The sequence below is a fragment of the Ornithorhynchus anatinus genome, chromosome 17, assembly GCF_004115215.2.
Source record: "Ornithorhynchus anatinus isolate Pmale09 chromosome 17, mOrnAna1.pri.v4, whole genome shotgun sequence".
Taxonomy (NCBI): domain Eukaryota; kingdom Metazoa; phylum Chordata; class Mammalia; order Monotremata; family Ornithorhynchidae; genus Ornithorhynchus; species Ornithorhynchus anatinus.
In genome coordinates, this window is record NC_041744.1 from 36,305,151 (window position 1) to 36,321,304 (window position 16,154).

The following is a 16,154-nucleotide window of genomic DNA, read 5'->3' on the forward strand; positions in this document are numbered from 1 at the left end:
ATGCAAGGATAAACTTGAAATGATCAAAGTCAGCCACGATTCCCATTATTATTATTAGCTGCCGCGGGCTCTGTTTCAAGATAGTTTTTAATCTTCATTTTTCTTTACCTTCTCCTTTAGCTGTGTAAAGGAAAGATTCTCTTGCGTCTCCTCATCCTTGCTCTGGCAGTACAACCCGGTAAGGTCAATTTACGATATGGATTTCTCAGACTTTCAGACTCGGACAAGAGAGGGACGTTTTGGAGTCCGGTAATTCAGCCACGAGCTGAGGAGGGCCCAGCGATGGGGAAGCAGCGGGGCCTCGTGGAAAGAGTACGGGGCTGAGAGTCAGAGGACCTGGGTTCTAATTCTAACTTCTCCACTTGCCTGACGGATGACCTTGGGCAAGTCACTTAACTTCCTTGCCCTCCGGTCACACGGTCACTAGACCGTAAGCTCGTTGTGGGCAGAGAATTGCCTGCTTATTGTCATAGCGTACTCTCCTTAGTGCTTAGTGTAGTGCTGTGCGCACAGTAAGCGCTTAATAGATACAGCTGACTGACTGACCTGATTATCTGGTAGTTACCCCAGCACTTAGTACAGTGCTTGGCACGTAGTAAACACTTAGCAAATAAGATTATTAATATTGTCATTGTGATTATTATTAGTAGTAATATTGAGCCTATATTCGTGAGCCTCCCACCAGGGGTAAGGCTGCATTTCTGGCCTCACTCAGTCGATCAGATGATGGTATTCGTTGAGTGCTTACTGTGTGCAGGACACTTACCGTGTACTCTTGAGTACAGTATAATCAATCGATCATATTTATTAAGGCCTTATTGTATACAGAGCACTTCGCTAGTTAAGCGCTTGAAAGAGTATAATAATAATCATGATTATGGAATTGGTCAAGTGCTTACTGTAAGCCCGGCGCCGTAGTAAACGCCGGGAAACAAGGGAATTGGGTGGGACACAGTCCCGGTCCCACGTGGGGCTCACAGTCTCAATCCCCGTTTTACAGATGAGGTGACTGAGGCTCAGCGAAGTGACTTGCCCAAGGGCATCCAGCAGACAAGTGGCAGAGCCAGGATTAAAACCTATGACCTTCAGACCCCCGGGCCTGTGCTCTATCCACTACGCCACGCTGCTTCCCGATACAACAGAGCTCATCGTGGGCTCACAGTCTAGAGGCCTCAAGTGTGTGGGTGAGGGTGGTGATAGAGCGGGGTTGGGGGTGGGAGGGAGCCTGGATACTTCCCAAACCAGCTCCCCCGTCTCTCGGGGTTATTCGCGTTGGGTCGACCTGGCCTCCGGTGATTCTCTCTCTCTACTGTCTCCGCTTCAGGAAATGGAAGAACCTCAGTCCTGGGCGAATTTCAGCAGGATGTGGTTCTCCCTTGCTCTTTCAAGAGCGGAAGCTTCCTGGTCATACACTGGAGAGTGGGAGCGGAGGAGAAGGTGGTGCACAGCTATTACAGGGATCAGGACCAGTTGTCTAGGCAGGACAGCCAGTACAGGAACAGAACGGCTCTTTTTCACAGTGAAATCCATCAGGGGAATGCCTCTCTCAGACTCCATCGTCTGCGCCCAGAGGATGCTGGGATTTACTTTTGCTATGCGGCGTCCATAGACGGAAAGGTGGAGGAGGAAGTGGAACTGATATTTGCAGGTGAGTGAGGGTGTCCAGGTTCGGTGCCCCAGAGCTAGCTAATAATAATGTCGGTATCTGTTAAGCGCTTACTATGTGCAGAGCACTGTTCTAAACGCTGGGGTAGATACAGGGTAATCAGGTTGTCCCACGTGAGGCTCCCGGTCTTCATCCCCACTGTACAGCCGAGGGAACCGAGGCCCAGAGAAGTGAAGTGACCTGCCCACGGTCACACAGCCGACAAGTGGCGGAGCCAGAATTTGAACCCATGACCCCCGACTCCCGAACCCAGGCCCTTTCCACTGAGCCGCGTAGCAGCGGCGCCAGGTGCAGCCGTAATTCGTGTGTTTACATTGATGTCCATCTCACCCGCCCTGGACTATAAGCTCGTCACGGGCTCTGGGCCTCAGTTGCCACATCTGCAGAATGAGGGTTAAGACCGCTTGCCCCGGGTGGGACACGGACTGTGTCCAACCCGATTAGCTTGTATCTTCCCCAGGGCTTAGTACGGTGCCCGGGACGTAGTGGGCGCTCAACAAGTTCCAGTGAAAAAGGGAAAAAAGAAAGGGACGTGTCTACCGGCTCTGCTATATTGACTCCCTCGTGCGTTTACTAGAGTGTTCTGCACACAGTGGGAACTCCATAAATATGATTGATTGGTCTCGTGGAACGAGGAGAGGATCGGCTCCCCACCTGGCCTGTTGCGAGACCTTGAGCGAGTCCCTTTGCTTCTCTTTGTCTCTGTTTCCTCATGGGCTTCAATTCCCGTTCCTCCCTTTAGGCTGTGAGCTCCAAGTAGACTCAAATCCAGCTCTACACCGTTATCATCGACGGTATTTAGAATGATAATAATAATTATGCTACTTGTTGAGTGTTTACTATCTGCCAGGAACTATACTAAGCGCAGGGGTAGATAGGAGTCTATCAGGCCGGACACAGTCCCCGTCTCACACGGGGCTCACGTGTCTTAATCCGTTTCACAGATGAGGTGACTGGGGCCCAGAGAGGTTGAGCCATTTGCCCAAGGACACGCAGAAGACCATGTGACAAGAGCTGGGCTTAGGACCCAGGTCCTTCTGACTTCCAGGCCCACGCTCTTTCCACTAAGCTATCGATCGCTTGCTGTGTGCAGAGCACTGCACTAAACGCTTGGGAGAGTACAGGCTCCCTGCCCACAGTGAGCTAACGGACTAGAGATGAGCCAGTTGGAAAGGAAAAATCACGGCCCCGTCTGAAGGGTTTACACCGTCTGGACACTTGAATTTGAGATAGGCCCTCGGTAGACGGCGGGAGAGGCTGGGGGGGGCGGGGGGGTCCCGAAAAGCGACTTTTTGTTTCAAGAGAGTTCTGGACAATCTCGCTGGTCTCCCCCGCTGATTCAGGGCAGCACTTCGCCTGCTCTTCCTTGTGTTCCCCCAGCTTTCTTCACCCCTGCCATGGAGTACACGAAGCAGGAGAACAGCAGCCTGCTGACCTGTCGGGCATCTGTGATCTACCCCCACGTAGAGTGGACGTGGAGTGGGGCCTCAGAAACTAAGAACCTCAAGGAAGGGAAGTCGGGTGATCTCTATTTCATCGAAAGTCAACAGACTGTCGCAGACTCCAGCTCTCTCACCTGGTGCTCCATCCAGAACTCCCTGCTGCGACGAACGTGGAAAGGAACCTGGACGAGGGCAGGTGGGCCTCCCCGCTTCCCCCCCCCCACCCCGGCCCCCCGGGCCTCTGGGCTGTGAGAAACGTGGCGAGGGAAAGGCTTCAGGGAAATCTCACCTGGTTCGGGGGGACTCAGGTGAAGCCGGGAGAAGTCGGTCGGTGGCTGCGTCCCCTATCCGTGAGCCCGCCCGCAAAAGGCAAAGTAGGGAGCGCTTGGGACCGTAGAATTCGCCGGAGTTGGTGGGAACGTTCACTGCCTTGCGTATGTGTATGCGCATATATAGATAGATATAGGCAAAGATATAATAACTGTGGCATTTGTTACGCGCTCACTTCGCGCCGAACGCCGTATGAAGCCTGGGGTAGATAGAAGATAATCGGGTTGGCCACAGCCCTACATAGGGCTCGCGGTCTTACTTAATCCCCATTTTCCAGATGAAGTAACGGAGGCCCAGAGAAGTGAAATATCCTGTATCTACCCCGGCGCTTAGAACAGTGCTCTGCACGTAGGAAGCGCTTAACAAATGCCATAATTGTTATTATTATTAAAGTGACTTGCCCAGGGTCACATAGGAGACAAATGACCGAGCCGGGATTAAAGCCCAGGTCCTTCTGACTCCCAGGCCGGTGGTCTTTCCACTGGGCCGCACTGCCTGTGTAGATATAATTATCTGTGTATAGATAAGAATATCTGTATCTATCTAAATATATATACATTTACCATTATTCAATCAGTGGTATTTATCGAGCGCTGTGTGCAGAGCACTGAACTGAGCACTTGGGAGAGTACAATACAATAGAGCTGGTTGACACAATCCCTGCCTACAAGGAATTTACAGATTAGCCACGTGACTTCTCCGGGCCTCAGTTTCCCCGACTATAAAGTGAGGATTCAATACCTGTCCTCCCTTCCCCTTAGGCCGCGAAGGACTGTGTCTGATTTGATGATCTCGCATCTCTCCCATGCTTAATACACGGCCGGGCCCATCATAATCGTTCAATATCTCAGTGGTCTCCCTGACTCTGAGCCGATTTGACCCTTCTCTGAGTTTCTAGAACAAAAGCCCCATCCACCGGAAACGGTGCTTTCGCTAATGACCGTAGCTACGTTGAGCTGGTGCAGAAAAGAAGAGTCTCTTTGAAAAGGCAAAGTGCTAATTATTAGGGCGGTTTAAATAGTTCACGGGTTTTCTATGCTGAGCAAAGGCATCGGGTTATCCTCTCCTCTGTCCCTCCAGATACGCTCTCCTAAAAGATCGGTGCTCTAATTAGGCATCCAGGTAACTCTGACACAACCCTATCCAAATTCCCATTAGGAAGATTCTCTTCTTGGAAACCAGCTTAACCTCTCAGGGACCGACGGCACTTTTGGCGGCTTAAAATAATCTCTTTTCATGGTTTCTTTTTCCCGATTCTGTGCTCTTAGAGCCTCTGGTAGGAAATGAAGGCGAAGAGGTTTCATTTCCCTCTCTATGCGCAAAGGAGAAATTATCACCCGACTTACCTTTTATCGTCACTTGGTCCAAAGTCACTCAAGCTTCTTTGGTGGTCCTGGCGTCTTTTGATAACACCTCACGGAAGCTCAACATCCGTGAACCTCGACTCTCCTGGGATCCAAAGGCCGTCATTCAGGGAGTCAGCAATGTGACCTTAAAGAATCTTCTCCAGTCGGATGAGGGAGAGTACCTGTGTAGCATTTCGTCACGATCCTTCACCCAACTCACCGTGAGACAACTCACCGTGCAAAAACCCACCGTGCAAAAAGCCGCTACGCAAAAACTCACCGGGCAAAACCCCTTTATACTAAAACCCGCTGTGCAAAAACCTACCGTGCAAAAACCCACCGTGCAGAAACCCACCGTGCAAAAACCCACCGTGCAGAAACCCGCTACGCAAAAACCCACCGTGCAAAAACCCGCTACGCAAAAACTCACCGGGCAAAACCCCTTTATACTAAAACCCGCTGTGCAAAAACCTACCGTGCAAAACCCCACCGTGGAAAAACCCGCTACGCAAAAACTCACCGGGCAAAACCCCTTTATACTAAAACCCGCTGTGCAAAAACCTACCGTGCAAAAACCCACCGTGCAAAAACCCACCGTGCAAAAACCCACCGTGCAGAAATCCGCTACGCAAAAACCCACCGTGCAAAAACCCGCTACGCAAAAACCCACCGTGCCAAAACCCACCGTGCCAAAACCCACCGTGCCAAAACCCACCGTGCCAAAACCCACCGTGCCAAAACCCACTATGCAAAAACTCACCGTGCAAAAGCCCACTGTGCAAAAACCCATCGTGCAAGCACTCACTGTGGAAAACGCCATCACGCAAACCTTCACCGGGCAACAAGTCAGTGGGGGTAAGTGGCTCCGGGGTAGGGAGAGGACTTTGGCAGGAGAATTTGAATGCGGTAACGATCGATCCATTAATGGTAGATATCGAGCGCTGACCGTGTGCAGGGCACTGTTTTCAGCCCTTAGAAGAGTACGGTACGATTGGTAGATGTGATCCCTGCCCTCAGGGAGCTGCCAATCTAACGGGGGGAGCGACAGAAAGGTGCGCCGCGTGAAGCGGGAAGGCGAAAAGCTAAAGTGGATTAGGGCAAATGTCTTCTCTGGCTCAAAACTCCTTCGGCCGCTAAAGGGTTTCCCTGTACTCGAAACGTCCGTATATACGACAGGATGCAGAATATGCCGTTGCCGATCCTTCCGGAGGTCTGCCGCTCGCGCTGTTTGGGCTGAGGGGAGTATCCTAGGCTGTAAGCTCACTGTGGCCAGGGAATCCGTCTGTTGGTTGCTGTGTCGTACCCTCCCAAGCGTTTAGTACACAGGGTAAGCGTTCAGTAAATACAAGGGAATGAATAGTCTTCTCCGACTAGACTGCAAGCTCCTTGAGGGCGGGGAGGGTCCCCTTGAGGGCTCGCTCCAAAGGATAGGGGGTGGTGGGGTTCAGCCCGGTCCTCCCTCAGACCCCAGAGAGGGCAGGGTAAGGGGTTCCATTGGAGGGTAGCATTCCTTCATTCGATGGTATTTGTCGAGCGCTGCGTGCAGAGCACCGTTCTAAGCGTTTGGGAGAGTACAACTGAACGGTAAACTGACACATTCCTTGCCCACAATGAGTTTACGGCCTAGAGGGGCAGGCAGACGTTAATATCCATAAATAAATGAGGGATCGGTATATGCTGTGGGGCTGGGAGGGGGAATGGATGATAATAATAATGATTACGGCATTCGTTAAGCACTTACTACGTGCCAAGCGCTGTTCGAAGCACTGGAGTCTATACAAGGTAATCGGGTTGTCCCACGTGGGGCTCACCGATTCGATCCCCATTTTACAGAGGAAGTAACTGAGGCACAGAGAAATTAAGTGGCCTGCCCGAGGTCACACTGCAGACAAGTAGCAGGGCTGGGATAATAATAATAATAATGTTGGTATTGGTTAAGCGCTTACTATGTGCAGAGCGCTGTTCTAAGCGCTGGGGGTGATGCAGGGTAATCGGGTCGTCCCACCTGAGGCTCACAGTTAATCCCCATTTTACAGATGAGGTCACTGAAGCACAGAGAAGTGAAGCGACTCGCCCGAGGTCACACAGCTGACAAGTGGCAGAGCCGGGAGTCGAACCCACGTCCTCTGACTCCCAAGCCCGGGCTCTTTCCACTGAGCCAGGCTGCCGGGGCAAGGCAGAAGGGAGAGGGAGAAGAGGAAAGGAGGGGCTTCGTCGGGGAGGCCTCTTGGAGGAGATGGGCCTTCGATAGGGCTTTGAAGCGGCGGAGAGACGACGTCTGTCGGACTTGAGGAGGGAGGGCGATCCAGGCCAGAGGCGGGTTGTGGGCGAGAGGTCGGCGGAGAGATAGACGAGGTGGAGGCAGAGTGAGAAGGTTGGCGTTAGAGGAGCCAAGTGTGATGGCTGGGTTGGGGGAGGAGAGTAGTGAGACGAGGTAGGAAGGGGCAAGGTGATGGAGCGCTTCAAAGCCAACCGTGAGGAGTTTCAGTCGGATGTGGCTGGGCAATCACTGGAGGTTCCTGAGGAGGAGGGAAACGCGGCCCCGAGCCCGTCGGGTTTAGGGAGGGGCGAAGTTCTGGGAATGCCCCACTTCCCCGGAAATTTACCATTCTGTCTCGGGAACTTTTCTGTTTTTCAGAACTCAAAGGAGAGTTGGATGCTTGGTCAGTTGTGCTGCTCGCCCTGGCTTTTATGCTGTTGATGATTCTGCCGGCGACAGGAATCGTCAGGAGGAGGAGTACGTTTCAGCTGGGCCCGTGCTGAAATGACGACAATAATGACGACGGCGACGACAGTAACAATGATAACAGTGGTGGTATTTGTTGAGTGCTTACTGTGTGTCAGGCGCTGTGCTCAAAACTGAGGGCTCCCAGTCTAAGCAAGAGGGAGAGCCGGAATTTTATCCCCATTTTACAGATGAGGGAACTGAGGCCCGGAGAAGCTGATTGACCTGGGTTCCAGTCCCAGCTCTAGCACTGCCCGCTGTGTGACCTTGGGCAGGTCACTTCACTTCTCTGGGCTTCAGTTCCCTCCTCTGTAAAGTGGAGATTAAGTCTGTGAGGCCCACGTGGGACGTGGACTTTGAACAACCTGATTATCCTGTACCTACCCCAGGTCTTAGGGTCTTGACACGTAGAAAGCGCTTAACAAATATTAGTATACGTTAGTGTATACATTTGTAGAGAGAAGCAGCGTGGCTCAGTGGAAAGAGCACGGGCTTTGGAGTCGGAGGTCATGGGTTCGAAGCCCGGCTCTGCCACTTGTCAGTTGTGTGACTGCGGGCAAGTCGCTTCGCTTCTCTGTGCCTCAGTGACCTCCTCTGTAAAATGGGGATTAAGACCGGGAGCCCCACGTGGGACAACCCGATTCCCCTGTGTCTACCCCAGCGCTTAGAACAGTGCTCTGCACGTAGTAAGCGCTTAACAAATACCAACATTATTATTATTAGCATTATCATTATCATTCAAGACCCCACCTCGGCTCCCCGGGATTCGTTGGGGCGTCCGACTCTGGGTTGACTCGTTTTCACAGGGTGGCAGCTAGCCCCGAGGTCGGCGACATGGATCTGTGCCAGCCACGATGACTAAGTTCTGTGGAGGCCGACAGGAGCTCTGGAGGTGGAGCTGGCGGAGAAGTACGCAGGCCACGAGGGAGGTTGGATGGTGAACCCAAGGAAGAGAAAAAGCAAGCGACTGAGATCAGCCCTTCTCAATCCCATTGATCTGAGGCATTAATGATGGTCATATTCGTGCTGCTAAAAGTCGCGGTATTTGCTGGGGATTTTAGGCCAAGTTGCGGCGCAGTGGAAAGAGCCCGGTCCCGGGAGTCAGAAGGACCCTGGTTCTGACCCCGTCTCCGCCCCCTGTCTTGCTGCGTGACCTGGAGCGAGTCACTTCACATCTCCGGGCCTTAATTCTCTCATCTGTAAAACGGACGTTGAGACCGTAAGCCCTTCATGGGACAGGGACTGTTGTCCGACTTGCCCCAGGGCTTAGTACAGTACCTGGCACATAGTAAGCCCTTAACAGATACCACAGTCATTATTACACGATATAATCAAACACAACTCCCGTCCTGCCTGAGGCTCAATCGAAAGGGGAGAGGAGATGATATTTCGTCCCATTTTACAGATGGAGGATACTGAGGAAGGGAGAAGTCGAGTGACTTGACCAAAGTCTCCCAGCGGGCCAGTGGCAGAGTCGGGATTAGAACCCGGTTCCCCTGACTCCCAGGACGGTGCCCTTTCCACTGGGCCGTGCTGCCTCTGTATCCTTCCGCCGTCCTCCATGGTCATTACCTCGTTCGAAGGCCAGAGTGGAGGGTCACCCTACTTCTCATCCAGTGGGGAGCCGAAAGGGTAGAGACAAACCCCAACTTTTGACGGTTCCAGGCAGGGGGAGGCTACAGGCACGGACTTCCTGCTATTTCGGTCACTGTCTTGCTTCTCACATAGGCCCAGATATTCTCCTAACCAGGCCTTGTCAACTCCCTTTCTCCCTCTTCCCTCCGTCTCCGGCTCTCTTCCCGTCCCTCTATCTCTCCCACCCCATCGCTCTGTCTCCCCTTTTATCTCTCCCCCTCCATCTCTCTCCCCCTCCATCTCTCTCCCCCTCCTGTCTTCTCTCTCCCCCCGTCTCTCTCCCTGTCTCTCCACCCATTCCTCTCTCTATCTCTGCCTCCTCTCTCTGTCTCTCTCCTCACCCGGGCTCCGCAGGGAGAGGCAGAGAGCGTCCTTCGCCTCCTCTGCCGTTGTCCGGCGGGGAGCTAACGGCAACCCCTTCACCGAGCGTCTCTTGTCGTCCGTAGGAGGATGCCAGTCGAAGTCGCTGCGGAGAGAGTCGTTGGCACAGGCAGCAGAGTCGTCTGAGGAGGTCTCGTTAAATGTAAGATCTTCTCCTTTAATCTGAGTTCTGAGCTTTGAAGATTGATCGACAGCAAACTCCTTCAACACAGAGAATTGGTAAAAGGTGGCAGCTGGGACCGGACACTAGACCGTGAGCCTTCGGTTGATCGCTTTGCTTGGTTTGGTTTTTAATGCTATCGCCGTGTGCCAGGCACCGCACCGAGCCCCGAGGTGGATTCACGGTAATCCGCACGGACCCAGTCCCCGTCCGGCACGGGGCTCTCAGTTCTACCCCCCGTTTTACGGAAGAGGCAACTGAGGCCCGGGCTCGTTAAACGACTAGCCCGAGTTCACGCGGCGGTCACGTGGCGGAGCGGGGATTAGAACCCGGGTCCCGCGACTCCCGGGCCCCTCCTGGTTTCACTGGGCTACGCGGGTTCTCGGTCCTAGAGTCCACCGACTCTGTTGGATTGCATCCTCAATCGGTCCTATCTATCGAGCACTTCCCGGATGCGGGGCACTGTACTAAGCTCTCGGGAGAGTCCGGCGCATCCTGTCATTGTTGAATTGTTGCTTTCGCTGACCGGCCCCTGACGTTCTTTTCCGGGTCTCCTCTCCCTCCCGTTTTGCCAGTCCCCTGCTGAGCAGGAACTGTGTCCGAGTCAATATCCTCACACTTTGCCCCCAGCGACTTGGACAGCGGATGGTAAGCTCCCCGAGGACGGGGAATAGGTCTACCGACTCTACTGAACTCTCCCAAGTACACACAGCAAGCGCTCAATAAATACCACTGACTGGTGACAGTGGTAGAGAAGCAGCGTGGCTCAGTGGAAAGAGCCCGGGATTGGGAGTCAGAGGTCATGGGTTCGAATCCCAGCTCTGCCGCTCGTCAGCTGTGTGACTGTGGGCGGGTCACTTCTCTGGGCCTCAGTTACCTCATCTGGAAAATGGGGATCAAGTGTGAGCCTCACGTGGGACGGCCTGATTACCCTGTATCTACCCCAGCGCTCAGAACAGTGCTCTGCACAGGGTAAGCGCTTAACAAATACCAACATTAACATTACTTGTTAAGCATGTACCAAGCGCCGTTCCAAGTGCTGGGGCAAATACAAGCCGACCGGCTTGGACACAGACACGCTTTTCATGCCCGTTTTTTACAGAGGATAATAATGTTGGTATTTGTTAAGCGCTTTACTATGTGCCGAGCACTGTTCTAAGCGCTGGGGTAGACACGGGGGAATCAGGATGTCCCATGTGGGGCTCACGGTCTTAATCCCCATTTTCCAGATGAGGTAACTGAGGCCCAGAGAAGTGAAGTGACTTGCCCACAGCCACACGGCTGACAAGTGGCAGAGCAGAATTCAAACTCATGACCCCTGACTCCAAAGCCCGTGCTCTTTCCACTGAGCCACGCTGCTTCTCTAGCCACGCTGCCCGGAGAGGTGAAATGACTTGTCCAAGGTCACACAGCAGACAAGTGGCGGAGCCGGGTATAGAACCCATGACCTCCCGGGCCGGTGTTCTTTCCACTACGCCGTCAAGGCTGGACACTCCTAGGGCAAGCAAGGAAGGGCTGGACCTTCTCCGCGTCGTAACAGTTGTCCTAGGGGATTCTGGTTCATCCTGCTTTCCCCTACCTGGACTTACATTTCAATGTCCGTCTCCCGCCGCTGTGGGCCGTAAACTCCCCGTGGGCCGGGATCGTGTCCATCGACTCTATTGTATTGTCATCTCCCAAGCTCTTCCTACAGTTCTCTGCACCCGGTGAGCGATGATCCCGTGCCGATCCACCAGTCCATCAGTGGTAGTTATTGAGCCCATCTGGAGAAGCAGCATGGCGTAGTGGATAGATCCCGACTCTGCCCCTTGTCAGCTGTGTGACTGTGGGCAGGTCACTTCACTTCTCTGTGCCTCACTTCCCTCACCTGTAAAATGGGGATGAAGACTGTGAGCCTCACGGGGGTCAACCTCATTCCCCTGTATCTACCCCAGCGCTTAGGACAGTGCTCTGTACGGAGTAAGCGTTTAACAAAAACCAACATTATTATTATTATCCCGGGCCTGGGAGTCAGGAGGTCATGGGTTCTAATCCCGGCTCTTCCGCTTGTCTGCTGTGTGACCCTGGGCAAGACATTTTGCTTCTCTGTGCTTCAGTTCTCTCATCTGTAAAATGGGGATTGAGACTGTGAGCCCCAGGTGGGACAGGGACTGTGTCCAACTCGATTTACTTGCCTCCAGCCCAGCGTTTAGTAAAATGCCTGTCACACAGTAAGCGCTTAACAAATATTATTATTATTATTACATCCAGTGTGCAGGGCACTGTAATAAGTGCTTGAAAGAGTACAATGAACAGTCTGGAGATGAATTTACATGGATTGCTTGATTGATTTCAAACATCCAACATACTGACCATGGCCATTCTATCTTAATAGTTCTCGAGCACATCAGATGAAGCATCCGAGCGGCAGACTTCCTACGAAACAGACGGAACAGTAGACGCTGGATGGACAGAGCCCAAACCTCCTGCTCCTGTGCCAGTCCCTGCTCGGCATTAAGACTTTGAATCCATTTGGCATTAAGCTTCGCGGGGTCAAGATGGGGAGGACGGTGGACTGTCGATCGTGAAGCCGGAGGGAGTTCCGGACCAGAGGCGGGAACCTGGGCAAGGGGCCGGCGGCGAGAAACTCAGAATGCATTTATTCATACATTCGTTCAATCAATCCTATTTACTGGGCGCTTACTGTGTGCAGAGCACTTTACCCGGCGCTCGGGAGAGTGCGATACAACGATGAACACGTTCCCTGCCCAGAGCGAGCTTACAATCTAGAGGGGGTGAGACAGATATTAATAGAGATAAATAAATGACAGATATGCATCTAATTGCTGCGGGGCTGGGAGGGGGATTGGAAAAAGGAAGCAAGTCAGGGAGACCCAGACCGTGTCTCGTGCCCCACTGGAGACGCTGCGTTTGATTTCCTCTGACGTCACCGAGCCCTCTGGCTCCCTGAATTTGCTGCGAGACGGAGCGAGGGAGTGTTGGGAGATAACCGGGGGGGAGTTTTCGCTCTTCAAAATTGTCAGGAAAACCTTAGGAAGACTCAAGCGTGGTGAGAATAAATACCACTGAATGAATGAACGTGAGAAGAAAAGTTCCGGCAAATTCCTTCGTTGGGATATATGTACACGCTAAGAAGCATCGATCAAGAACTTAGTACGGGGCACTGCACGCGGTAAGCGCCCAGTAAATACGATGGAGTGAACCAACGAATCAACCATGTTTATTGCACGCTTACCGTGTGCGGAGCACTATACTAAGCACACGGGAGAGTCGGTGACACGTTCCCTGCCGCTCACAACAAGCCAACGGTCCGGAAGAGGATACCGACGTTAATGTAAATAAATTACTGCGATGTACAAAAAGTGCTGTGGGGCTGAAGGGAGGGGTGAATAAGAGGTGCCGACCCAACCGCAAGGGTGACACAAGGAGGGAGCGGGGCAAGAGGAAATGAGGCTCGGCCGGGGCGGCCTCTCAAAGCTGGGCTCCGTACCCGGGAAAACCCCCACACAACGGTTCCCCTTCTGTCTCCCTGCTCCCGACCACGGTCTGTCGTCGACCACCAGGCCACACCGCTTATCCGACGCACCGGTGGACAGAGAAATGACCAGCTGAACCCAGCAGCTCGGCAGGTTCTCTGAGAGTTCGGTAGTCCGAGAGTTAGCCGGGAGACTGTTAGATCTGCCAGTCCGTCAATCGATCGTATTTATTGAGCGCTTACTGTGGGCGGAGCACTGTACTGAGTGCTTGGGAGAGTACAATAGAACGCCCCTGGCTGTTGTTTGAGTTTTGTTTTCACATGGTGGTATTCGACAAGCATTTATTATGTGCGGTACGGGACATAGTAAGCATTTCACAGATATCATGATTAGTTGCTGACCGCTATACTAAGCACTGGGGTAGAAACAAGATAATCAGAGGGCGGTTCAAAGCATCAGGGGAAGGCAGAACAGGTGTTGACTCCCTCTTTTACTCCTCCCCTTCCTCTCACTTCTCCTTCTCTTCCTCCTCTTTTACTCCTCCTCCCACTCTGGCGTCTTGGCTCTCCGTCCCTGGCTTGTAGCCTCCGTTTAATCAGCAGTTTAATCAGGGTCTCTCGCTCCTTGTTCTGACGCAGAAGGCATGGTGCCAGCAGCTGGAAGTTGTTTATCATCAGTGGAGGCTGGGCCTTGGCGGGACAAAGGTAATGTTCAGCCCTTTTTTTTTTTTTTTTCCCTTTTTAGGGCACTCGTTTAGTACTTACCAGGTACCAGGCACTGTACTGAGCACTGGGGGAGATACCAGATCATCAGGTTGGGCACAGTGTCTGTCCAAGATGGGGCTCACAGTCTTAAACCCCATTATGCGGATGAGGTAAATGAGGCCCAGAGATGTGAAGTGACTTGCCCGAGGTCACGTAGACGAGTAGAGGACTACAGGGTTATGTACGAAGTACTGTAAATTATTTATTTAGGTTAATGTCCGTGTCCCACTCTAGACTGTAAGCTCCTTGTGGACAGGGAAGGCATCTGCCAACTCTGTTGTATTATCTTCTCCCAGGCGCTTAGTACGGCGCTCATAACATAATCAGCGTGCAGTAAGTATCGCCGACTCATTGACTGTAAGCTCCTTATGGACAGGGAACGTTGGACACAATCCCCGTCCCACTTGGGGCTCACAGTCTAAGTAGGCGGAGTGGCGGGTAGAGCACGGGCCTGGGAGTCAGAAAGTCATGGGTTCTAATTCCAGCTCCACCACTTGCCTGCTGTGTGAACTTGGGCAAGTCACTTGGCTTCTCTGTGTCTCAGTTTCCTTATCTGTAAACTGGCGTTTGAGACTATAAGCCCCGGATGGAACCCCATTTGCTTGTATCCACCCCAGCGCTTAGTGCCTGGTACGTAATAAGCGCTTAACAAACACTCACTGTGATTATTATTACAGGGAGGGAGAACAACACTGAATCCCCATTTTACAGATGAGGAAACTGAGGGCCGGAGAAGCGAAGCAACTTGCCCGAGGTCTCACGGCAGACAAGCGGTGGGGCCGGGATGGGAACCCAGGTCCTCTGATTGCCAGGCCTGCGCTCTTTCCACGCTTCCCGCCGGGTCCGGAATTCACTAGAATTGGCCTGTGGCTCAGTGTCACTTTATTTCCTCTTTAGCTTTTGTGAGGCAGTCAAGTCCGGAGCCTCGCCGCACAAAGAAATACTTCCTTCCCCCCATTTGGAGCCGATGGCCACTCAACTCTCTGAGTGGTTCATTGTTCCCGGGTCGCGGGTCAGGAGGAAATGGAGGGGCTGATTGTCTTTCACGAGACTGCACCTTTCAGAACCCTGAATCCCTCAATCAAGTCCCTCTCTAATTGATCCGCACTGAAAGCTAAATAAAGCTTCATCTGGGTGAGCAAAATCCTGATTGCTTCAAGTCCTCCCCTGAAGCAGCGTGGTCTAGGGGGTAGAACAGAGGACTGGGAGTGAGAAGGGCCTGGGTTCTAGTCCAGCCCCGCCACTCGTTTGCCGTTGCGACCTGGGGTGAATCGCTTCACTTCTCTGGGCCTCGGTTACCTCATCTGTAAAATGCAGAATAAGATTCTGAGGCCCATGTGGGACACGGATTGAATCCAACCTGATTAGCTGGTTACTACCCCAGCACCCCAGCGCTTAGAACAGTGCCTGGCACATAGTAAGCGCCTAACGAAGGACACTTTTTTTTTTTTTTTTTTTTAAAAAAAAGCATCTTCTGTCGCTGCTGACTCAAATCATTCTCCACTGACAGACCGGGGAGGAGGAGAAGTTAATTTATTTTTGACATAAACGTTGTGGCTCAAATCGCCTCTGTTGCAGCCGGACTAGGGGAAGCTGGAGTTTCATTCATTCAGTCGTATTTATTGAGCACTTACTGTGGGCCGAGCACTTGGGAGAGTACGGTATAACGATAACCAGACACAGTCCCTGCCCACAACGAGTTTCAAAGTGTTGAACGAAAGCTCTGAGTCTCCCCGAGAAAAGGAGAAAATATCTGTCAATCCAATAAATCCTTAATAATAACGATTGTATTTAAGTGCTTATGTGCCAGGCACCGCACCCTAGAGAAAGGACTTCCTAATAACGATCAGTCAGCCAGTCGATCACATTTATTGAGCGCTTACTGTGGGCAGAGCACTGTACTAAGCGCTTCGGAGAGTTCAGGAGAACAATGAACAGAGGCATTCCTTGCCCACCTTGAGTTTACAATCTAGCGGCACGAGTGCTAACTGGGATAACCGTTCAGCGATCACTATGTGCCAAGCGCTGTACTAAGCAATGGGGTAGAGACAAGACAATCAGTTGAGGTGCAGCCTAAGTAGGGGGGAGAAAAGGAATCAGATACCCATTTTACAGAGGAGGGAACTGAGGGACGGAGCAGCGACTTACCTTAGGTCCCACAACGGACAAGAGGCGGAGTCAGGATTAGAACCCAGGCCCTCCGACCTCCAGGCCTGTGCTCTATCCACG

At 52.5% G+C, this 16,154-nt stretch overlaps 1 protein-coding gene across 1 annotated transcript; it reads left to right on the plus strand.

Moving 5' to 3' along the window:
• Window positions 1-196: 196 nt before the first annotated feature.
• Window positions 197-15,512, plus strand: HHLA2 (HERV-H LTR-associating 2). Its single transcript, XM_039914440.1, has 8 exons — window positions 197-236; window positions 1,325-1,648; window positions 3,047-3,304; window positions 4,707-5,639; window positions 7,423-7,521; window positions 9,591-9,667; window positions 13,746-13,865; window positions 15,504-15,512. Exons 1-8 carry the CDS (start codon window positions 197-199, stop codon window positions 15,510-15,512), a joined length of 1,860 nt encoding a protein of 619 aa, XP_039770374.1.
• The last annotated feature ends 642 nt before the right edge of the window (window positions 15,513-16,154 follow it).

Excerpts from the sequence above, each read along its gene's own strand:
- HHLA2 (XM_039914440.1), top strand. The coding sequence starts at position 197 with ATGGATTTCTCAGACTTTCAGACTCGGACAAGAGAGGGAC. Across the intron at positions 1,649-3,046 it reads AGTGGAACTGATATTTGCAG|CTTTCTTCACCCCTGCCATG; the intron begins GTGAGTGAGGGT and ends GTGTTCCCCCAG. Across the intron at positions 7,522-9,590 it reads AGGAATCGTCAGGAGGAGGA|GAGGATGCCAGTCGAAGTCG; the intron begins GTACGTTTCAGC and ends TGTCGTCCGTAG.